The following is a 9,386-nucleotide window of genomic DNA, read 5'->3' as shown; positions in this document are numbered from 1 at the left end:
AGAAATTAGTACACAGGATCCCTAAATGTATGGAGATAGATTTATGTCTTTATTATTCAATAAATTATTATTTAGCAAATGCAAAAACTAACTTGCAATTGAACACTTTTTTTCTTTGATTGAAAATGTTTTTTTTTTTTTTTTTGATTGAAATGTTTTGTTTTTTGATTGAAAATTAAACACACAAATGTATATGGCCCAAAAACAACAAAAAATATGACTTGAAGGAAAAAAAAGTGTTAAAATGCAATTTTTTGGGTCTCAAATATTTTTTTGTATATTTTATATTTTCTTTGATTGAAAATATTCATTTTTGATTGAAGTAAACTTTTTTTTTCATTGAAAATGTTTTTGTTTTTTGTTTTTTTATTGAAGCGATTTATATTATTTTTTTATGAAAAGGTTTTCTTGGATTGAATAATAAAGACACAAATCTACCTCCATATAAATGCAAATAACATATTGTAACGAGCTTTTGGAGAGTAATTTTGAGATAAATGTCCTTTCTGTGATTTTATTTATATATAGTCATCTTTTTTCTACAGTCAACCACTCAAACATTAGAAAAAAAAACCCGCAGTACTTAAGAGGCACATTTTGAACACAGTTTCCCGAAAGCACTTGCTTCACTGTGACGTCATTATTGTACGACAGTGACACTTATTCAAGATTAGCTTCAAGCTACAAGCAAGAAAAGCAACGCAAATAAAGCAGTTTCGTGCTTCAACAGGAGCCGTGAAGGTCTTCACAGGGCCGGTGCGGTTTTACCTCCATTAGGCGGAAAAACAAACCAGTGAGGTACGTTTTTTTTAATTTGTTTTTTTACGTCCATTAAACGTTTGCTAATTGCTAATGCAAATGCTAACGATTGGTTAGTACTTTAGCCGTCTAATGTAATGGCTATAAATAAAAGTTACTGTTACATGTGTATGAAGGTTGCTTGAGTTATCAGGTTTATTTTATTTGCGGTTTGGTTTAGTGTTTTCTTTCGGACATTTAAAGACAAAAGAATATGTATCAGCTAGCAATTAAACACGATAGGAAAGACGAATGATGATTTTAGTCTACTTAAGAATTGGACAGGATGGCGATATTATTGTTGAAAGGGTTTAAAAAAATAACAGGTAAACATAAAGCTACATAAACAAGCTGATAAACGAATACATTTTACATCAGGCCACAATATACTAAATCAGCTGTGTATTACTATTTAATATTTCCCATAAAGAGGATGAAGTACCGTTTAGGGATTAATGTGTTTTTTTAAGAATAATAAAAAAAAATTTTTATTAAGGACATGTCGAGGCAAAGTTGTGTCCAGAATTATAACTCTATTGTTGTTTTAAATCGTTTTTTCGTTTTTTTTTTTTGGTTTTTTTTTTTTTTTTTTTTTTTTTTTTTTCAATATTTGAAAAAATAAATAAATAAATCGTGTTGTGTAGACGTGCGAGCAATATAAATATGTATGATTCTTATTATTATTAGCAGTAGTAGTACATACTACATAGTAGGTAATCCCGATATTTTGGTAAAAAGTATTTACGAAAATTTGTTTCCAGAGCCATTACTGTATCATTGTTTTGGAATCTTAAAAAAATAATAATAATAATTTGTTTCAATATTTGTATTTATTTATTTTTTAAATCTATCAATCTTCAAAGTTTTTCCCAACACTCCAGCTTCCATCCAAAATCATGCCTCTTTCGATGTGATTCTTCAGCAATAAATAAACTATTAAATTATTTCCCTTTAGGAGTCCAAGAAATCAAGAAAATAATAAAATTAGGGAGCAGACAGCACAACACTAGATCTATATAAATATAGTTTAAAGAATTTTGAAGGAAAAAAAATCCCATCAACCTGTGAAGTTAACATAAACTTTAGATTCTAAACAATGCTTACATTTTTTAAGCAGCAGATCAACTCGAGTGGAATTTTTGTTATTTATAAATGTGATTTATTGCTTAAATTGTACAACATATGAAATAATCTCACTCTCTTCTGTTGATGGCAGATGTCTCTGGCCGACGAGCTTCTGGCTGATTTGGAGGAGGCTGGGAATGAGGGGGAGGACGGGCTGTATCCAGAGGGAGAAGAGGGGGACAGCGATGGAGAAGAGGGGGTGGGGCGGGCGGACGAAGGCCTGGAAGACATCCCAGAGGAAATGGAGGTGGACTACAGTAAAGCAGAAAGCGTTACATCTATTGCCAAGCTGCGCAACAGCAAACAGGCGAGGGCAATTGTTTCAGTCATTTTGCCTTTTGAAGATTGCTCCGTTTAACCTTCTGATGTTGGTTTACAGTTTTCAGAAATCACGGAAAAAATAACGCTATATATTGGCAAAAACCGCAAGAACTCCGAAGGTGAGTGAGAGAAAGTTTTTGACTATTAAAAATGTTGCCCTGTAAACTTCCTGATTCTCCCTTTTTTGCTCTGTCCCTAGTGTCGGGCCCTGTGGAGGCCGATCCAGAGTACAGACTGATCGTAGCAGCCAATAATCTGACAGTGGAGATCGACAACGAGCTCAGTGGGTCATTTATTCTTATGCACAAATTGCAATATTTGCATATGAACCTGTTTCCAAACTATTATCTTGTGTTTGTTTTTTGTTTTTTTTTTAGATATTATTCACAAGTTCACAAGAGATAAATACTCCAAAAGGTTTCCAGAACTGGAGTCTCTGGTGCCAGATTCATTGGATTATATCCGCACAGTCAAGGTTAGTACAAACACATTTTTAGATTAAGATTTGAATGAAAATCTACAGTTTCTATAGGTTTTTGGTTAATTAGTTTACATGCTCACTTTTAAAACAGTGTTCTAACACTTTTTTAAAATATGTTGAATGTATTTTATTTACAGAAACTCTGGTATGTTTTTACTTTGATAACAAACGTTTGCACTTGGTCTACAATAAAAATTTTAATTTTCATGTCCGCTTTTCATTTATTTCTGCTTGTTTTTGCCTGGAATTGATATAATTTTAGGAATTTCAACAAAACAGAAACAACAATCTTCACAATATGTTTGAGTACTAATATTTAAATTCCGTTAATCTCTTTTTGTTATTAGATGAGACTTTATTTGGAAGATGTTTGACATTTTTTAAGTATGGAATAAATAAATGCTTGTATTAATTAGTTTATTTATTTATTTTTTTGCTGAATTTCTTAATTATTCTAAACATTACATATCCATGTTTTTGTCCTCTCTAAGGAACTGGGAAACAATCTGGAAAAATGCAAAAACAACGAGACTCTGCAACAAATCCTCACAAACGCCACCATCATGGTGGTCAGTGTCACTGCATCGACTACACAGGGGTGAGGCTCCTCCCACCTCCTTACACCTCTCCATACCTGTGTTGTGTGTGCCAATGGTGTGTTGTGTTTTTTGTTGTCCTGCTTCAGCTCGTTGCTGAGTGAAGAGGAGCTGAAGCAGCTGGAAGAAGCCTGTGACATGGCTCTGGAGCTGAACCAGTCCAAACACAGGATTTATGAATACGTAGAGTCACGAATGTCCTTCATCGCCCCAAACCTTTCCATCATCGTTGGAGCTTCCACAGCTGCTAAGATTATGGGTGGGACATGTTTGCATCTGCTGACAATCTGTGTGTGATCAGTTAATGCAGGGGTTTTACCCTTTTTTTTTTTTTTTTTACTACAGCAAACTTTCCATATTTTAACCTATTTTCATCACTTTTTCTTGCCGTATTTTTGCTCTTTTTAATGCATTTTTGCTACATTTCTCCCAATTTTGCCACTTCTTCATGAAATTTAAATGTCTTTGTTTTTTGCACATTTTTTTTTTCGGCACTTATAAATCCTTTCTACCACTTTAACCCACCTAATATCACATATGTTGTCCAATTATTGTCACTTTTAATCTCTTTTCACGATATTTCAATGCTTATGTTTGCCAATTTAACCACATTCCCAATTTGTCATGTCCATTATTTGCCAGTTTAAACTAATTGTTCCAATATTGACACAAAATTCTGAAAAGGTTTCAATCATTTTTGTCACTCTAATTTGCAACTTTTAACCAATTTCTGTGTTTTTTTAAAATCCCGTGTCACCAACTTTTGTGCAACCTTTATTTTGGGGAATGCTGGGTGAAAAGGTTGAGAATCAGTGAGTTAATGTATGATTTATTTAATTTTAACTGTTTCTCTGCCTTTACCCGTGCTGCAGGCATCGCCGGCGGCCTCACTAACCTCTCCAAGATGCCGGCCTGTAACCTGATGCTGCTGGGAGCTCAGAGGAGAACCCTGTCTGGGTTCAGCAGCACCTCCCTGCTGCCACACACTGGCTTCATTTACCACTGCGACGTGGTGCAGTCCCTGCCCCCGGTCAGTGAGCACACGCTCACATTATACATACAGGTGCACTGAGTTTATCTGACGACGTCTTACCAAAGGCTTCTCCCCTCAGGACCTTCGGAGGAAGGCAGCTCGTCTGGTGTCTGCAAAATGCACGCTGGCTTCTCGCGTGGACAGCTTCCACGAGAGCTCAGATGGGAAGGTAACTTTAATAAACAGACGCCTGAAGGCATCAGAATCAGAATCAGAATCAGAAATGTTTTATTTGCCATGTACAGTTTTGAGGACAGTACAAGGAATTTGACTTGGTGGTTGGTGCACAAAACAAGCAACAAAAAGAAACAAAAGAAATAAAAACAACACAACAAAGAACAACCCAGCAACAATAATAATAATAATAATGATAAATATAAAGGATGAGGGATAAATAAAGGATAGATAGAGAATAAATGATAAATAGGATAAATATAAATATATATATACAGTGCAGCAGGTATCAAGCTGGCGGAGGTGGTGATCGGGGGGGGGGGGGGGGGGGGTTCAGTGGGTGACTTGGGGTGTGTTCATGTGGATGGTGGCAGAGGGAAAGAAGCTGTTTTTGTGTCTGGAGGTTCTGGTCCTGATGGACCGAAACCTCCTACCAGAAGGGAGAGATTGAAACAGTTTATGACCGGGGTGGGAGGGGTCGGCCACAACACAATCATTGTGTTGTATTTAGAAAAGAAAGATATTATTTATATCCTTCCTTAGGGAGGGCTGGTGATGGTCACATCTATGCAATAATAAAACATGCAAAGCTGTTGTGGAAAAATTGCAGACAAGAAGAAGAGAAAAAAAACTGATGTAAAATTTCCTTGAATAACATAAAACAAATCCTTATTGCTAACTACTATTCTTTTAAATCTTACTGTTGTGTGATTTGATTTGACATTATTTTATTCTATTTATTTTTTATATATTTATGATAATATTTATAATGTTTATTATAATATCACTCACATTTATTATAAGAAGTGTTTATAGTCCCGGACCTCAGAGAAATCTGACTATTGCTCATGCACTTCCTGTGTTAAGATGGCCGAGTGGTCTAAGGCGCTAGACTTAAAAACATTTATTTCCGCTGACGTAGGTTTGAATCCCATTTCTGACATGATTTTTTTTTTTTTCATTTTAACATATTTAACACCACAAATTCCACTTATACATTTTCGTATATACTTATACATATACGAAAAAAGAGAAACATTTTAGGGTATTTCCTGGGATAGGGACTAACTATAGCTAGAAGGGACGGGTCCAGCATTAGGCTTACTGTGGACGCATGTGCACAGGAAGTGCCGGAACTATAGTCAGGATTGTCTTGAGTTCCGGGTCCGCACCAATAGCAACAGCCTTTATTATATTTGTCATTAATTCAATCCCACTGCTTGCTCATAGGTTGGCTATGATCTGAAGGAGGAGATTGAGAGGAAGTTTGACAAATGGCAGGAGCCTCCTCCAGTGAAAACGGTCAAACCTCTGCCTGCACCACTGGATGGACAGAGGAAGAAAAGAGGAGGAAGAAGGTAAACACTGTGCCGTCAAAGGAAAAGGCTTAAGGAGTGATATGGAATTGTGTGTTTCTCATCACACAGTTTAGATCAGCTTTTTATAAGATCACACACATTAAAATTTCAGGATACTGTATATTCAAAAACATTAGAAATTATGTTTCGAGTGGTAAATAAAAAATAAAAAAATCCTGTTTGTATTCAAAAGATGTTGAAGCTACGGCTGGATTTATAACTTTAGGGGATTGCTGATGTTTGAAACTTACAAATCTCAGGTACAGATGTGGTATTTTTGGGTGTAAAATTATGGAATTGACTAAGATGAAATAAACTTGTAATTCTATGTGAGTTTTTAAGAAGACTTAAAATGATCAAAGGTTACAATGAAATTTTATTGTTTTTGATTATTCAGTATAACCTATTATGTGTTTTGTAACGATATACTTGTACTGATGTTTTATTTGAATTATTTAGTTAATCATATGATGGTACAGGATAGGCAAAAATAAGCCTTGGGGCTTCGGTCTATTCCCTTTTCGGTTGCTTTTTTGTCAATTCTGTTGTGAAAGCATGTTTTTAATTTTGTTTTTTTAAACCAAAATGGAAGCATTCATTCATTCATTCATAGATGTTCAATTATATCTAAGTGAACGACATTCGTGTCCAAAAGCAAAGAGACGGCAGCAGGAAATGCTGCTGGAGGAGCATCAGTAACATCAATATCTATGTAACATCACTGCTCGTGTGTTTCTCCTGAAGGTATCGAAAGATGAAGGAGCGTCTGGGTTTGACTGAGATCAGGAAACATGCCAACAGGATGACCTTTGCAGAGGTCAGTGGGATGTCTTCATTCCTCCGTGTCGTTCTGAGGCATTCATATGTTTAAAGTCGTGGTTCTCAAACTGTTTGGGGTGTTCCCACCTAAAAAAAAAAGGTGAACTTTCAAGCCTCACCTGTGCCCATTGCACCCTAAATTATCCTGACGAATAACATCATTATCCAAAATAAACAAAAATCAAAAACTAAATTAATCACCTATGTAAAAGTGCATCCGTCAAAAATACAGGAAATAAAACATTGTTTGTAATCTGTGCCCACATTGGAATTTTTTTACGTCAGCTATTGAAAGTTTGTTTATTGTTCTGCTCCATGTAAAGTACATTCTAATGTAAATCATTGTTTTTGTTCTTAAGTTCCACTTTACATTTTTTTCATGATCACACATCTATAGTAGTCTAAAAATATAATGCTCTTTAAATTTCTGCTACATTTGTCATTATTACTTACCCTGTGTATCGGCGTTTTGTTTAGTGTTAATGATCTTTGTCAATGAAAAAAGGCATGAAATTGAAAATGTACTCCTGTTTGTCACGCCCCACCTGTCATATATCAGGGGGTGGTGCAACACTTTCTGAGAAGTACTGGTTGAAAAGGAAGTAACTCATGTCATTCTGTGTAGACGAATGTGATATAAAAGTGTTGATCATTTCTAATGATTTTAGTGTGTTTTGGCAGTTGTTGCTCAGATGTTTTAATCCTGTGTCTGACGTCATATTACAGATTGAAGATGATGCGTATCAGGAGGATCTGGGCTTCAGTCTCGGTCAGTTGGGGAAAAGTGGCAGCGGACGAGTCCGACAGGCTCAGGTCAACGAGGCCACCAAAGCCAGGATTTCCAAATCCCTCCAGGTAAGGGTGTAAGAAAAAAAATCGATTTGGCACTATATCACAATATTTCACCGCACAATTATCGTATCAATCCAAAAAATGTCCAGATCGATTTTCTTTCTTTTAGCTGGGAAGATGATTCCACTTTATTTTCATAAAACATACTGGGCATTTTGATAGATGTGGGTTTTTTTATTTTGTTATAGAATCTGTTCTATATTTTTAATTTTTTTTAATGTAACTTACAGTTTGGTAAACTTACCACTTGTTTTTACCCTTGGTTGTGTGTAAGAGTGGTGTAGGTTTTTTAATGCAATACCCACCAACCATTCTCACACCAAAACACTGGTACTAATGACAGGATTCTAGGTCATGAAAAAATATTCGGTCGGTAGATTTTTGGTGGGAAAAAAAGCGTTTTTGAGGATTTTGATTTAAAAAAAACTTTGTCATGGACTGATTTTAAAGGAGGTGGACCATCGATTAGTGGCATCATTTTTTATCTTTGTGTTTGTCACAGAAACAACTACGTAATAAAATTCTATGCATAAACAGGTGAGTAATCATATTTAATAATGTTTTATTCCCCTACCGGTATTATAAGGATGAATAATTTCTAACTATAAATTCACTGAAGTGCTTAGCATGGTCTCAATAAATCAATGTAAATTATTTTTGTGACAGTTAATATTTTGAGGATTTTTCAAAGGTCAGACCGAGGGTTTTCAAGTGCGGGCACGTTATGTTTGATTTTAGTTCTTGAATTACAGTTAGTTATCATTTACTTGTTCTGGCAAGTTTAAAAATATTGACTAAATTGTATTTCATACCATTTTGTATTTGTAAATATGACATTTGTAATTGATATTGCGTGATGTGTATCGTATTTAAAATTTGGGGATATATGAAATTGTATTGTCTAATTAATTTCAATGCACACATGAATCCGTCTCTTTTTAAAGGTCATTCTTGTCTTTACCACAGCGGACACTGCAGAAGCAGAGCATGACGTACGGAGGGAAGTCTACAGTCAGAGACCGCTCGTCTGGAACCAGCTCCAGCGTTGCTTTCACGCCTCTTCAGGTAATGAATTGTAAACACACAGGTTTGTGTTTCACTGGGTTCAGATCAGCTCACAGATGCTTTACTTTCATCTGCAGGGGCTGGAGATCGTAAATCCACAGGCTGCAGAGAAGAAGGTGGCTGAAGCCAACCAGAAGTATTTCTCCAACAAGGCAGAGTTCCTCAAAGTCAAGAAAGAGTCCAAGAACTGAACAAATGTAGATACAAAGTGAGAATGACAATTTATCCCCACATCCTGTTTCTGTCCTCTTTTGTTTTTTTAAATAAAGCTCTGAAGTTTTTAGATTTGTCAGTTCAGTGTGAGAGACAAGGACCATATTCTGCAGCAACATAAAATTGAGACAAATTCAAAATCAGTGTAAGCTGAGTGAATCCATATTCCACAAAGGAATAACAGGACTTCACACTGATGTTTACTTTCTTTAAAGAATTTATTGAAATTTTACAATCCTGTTTATATAACCCCACGTTTCATGACATCTCCCATGCAGAACTATGATGAGAAAAATGTGAATGGGTTGTAAAATGTACATCTTTTAGTAATTGCTTAAAATGACCCTTTCTGAGACGTTTCAAAGCCACCAAAAAATATAATTTAGAAAAGGCAGGTCTCCTATGTTTGATGCAGTGTCTTGTTCCCATCCCACCCTCAAAAATAAAAAATAATGCCTGTAAATTAATCAAACACAAACAAAGCTGCAGTACAAATATGAGGTCATTATTGTCAGAAAATGCAGTTTCAGGAAATGTGGATCGTGTCTCAG

The 9,386-nt window shown here is 35.4% G+C and overlaps 1 protein-coding gene across 1 annotated transcript; it reads left to right on the top strand.

The window, feature by feature from the left end:
* The first annotated feature begins 641 nt into the window (after positions 1–641).
* prpf31 (PRP31 pre-mRNA processing factor 31 homolog (yeast)) lies at positions 642–8,905 on the top strand. The gene is made up of 14 exons (XM_028469781.1): positions 642–798; positions 2,015–2,230; positions 2,303–2,363; positions 2,444–2,527; positions 2,622–2,719; positions 3,217–3,323; positions 3,411–3,580; positions 4,194–4,351; positions 4,434–4,523; positions 5,759–5,886; positions 6,631–6,703; positions 7,432–7,560; positions 8,524–8,622; positions 8,700–8,905. Exons 2-14 carry the CDS (start codon positions 2,015–2,017, stop codon positions 8,811–8,813), a joined length of 1,527 nt encoding a protein of 508 aa, XP_028325582.1. The 5' UTR covers positions 642–798; the 3' UTR covers positions 8,814–8,905.
* The last annotated feature ends 481 nt before the right edge of the window (positions 8,906–9,386 follow it).

This window comes from Gouania willdenowi, chromosome 16 (genome assembly GCF_900634775.1).
Source record: "Gouania willdenowi chromosome 16, fGouWil2.1, whole genome shotgun sequence".
In the NCBI taxonomy this organism is placed as follows: Eukaryota; Metazoa; Chordata; class Actinopteri; order Blenniiformes; family Gobiesocidae; genus Gouania; species Gouania willdenowi.
Note: the sequence above shows the minus strand (reverse complement) of the source record. Positions and strands in the feature narration are given on the sequence as shown.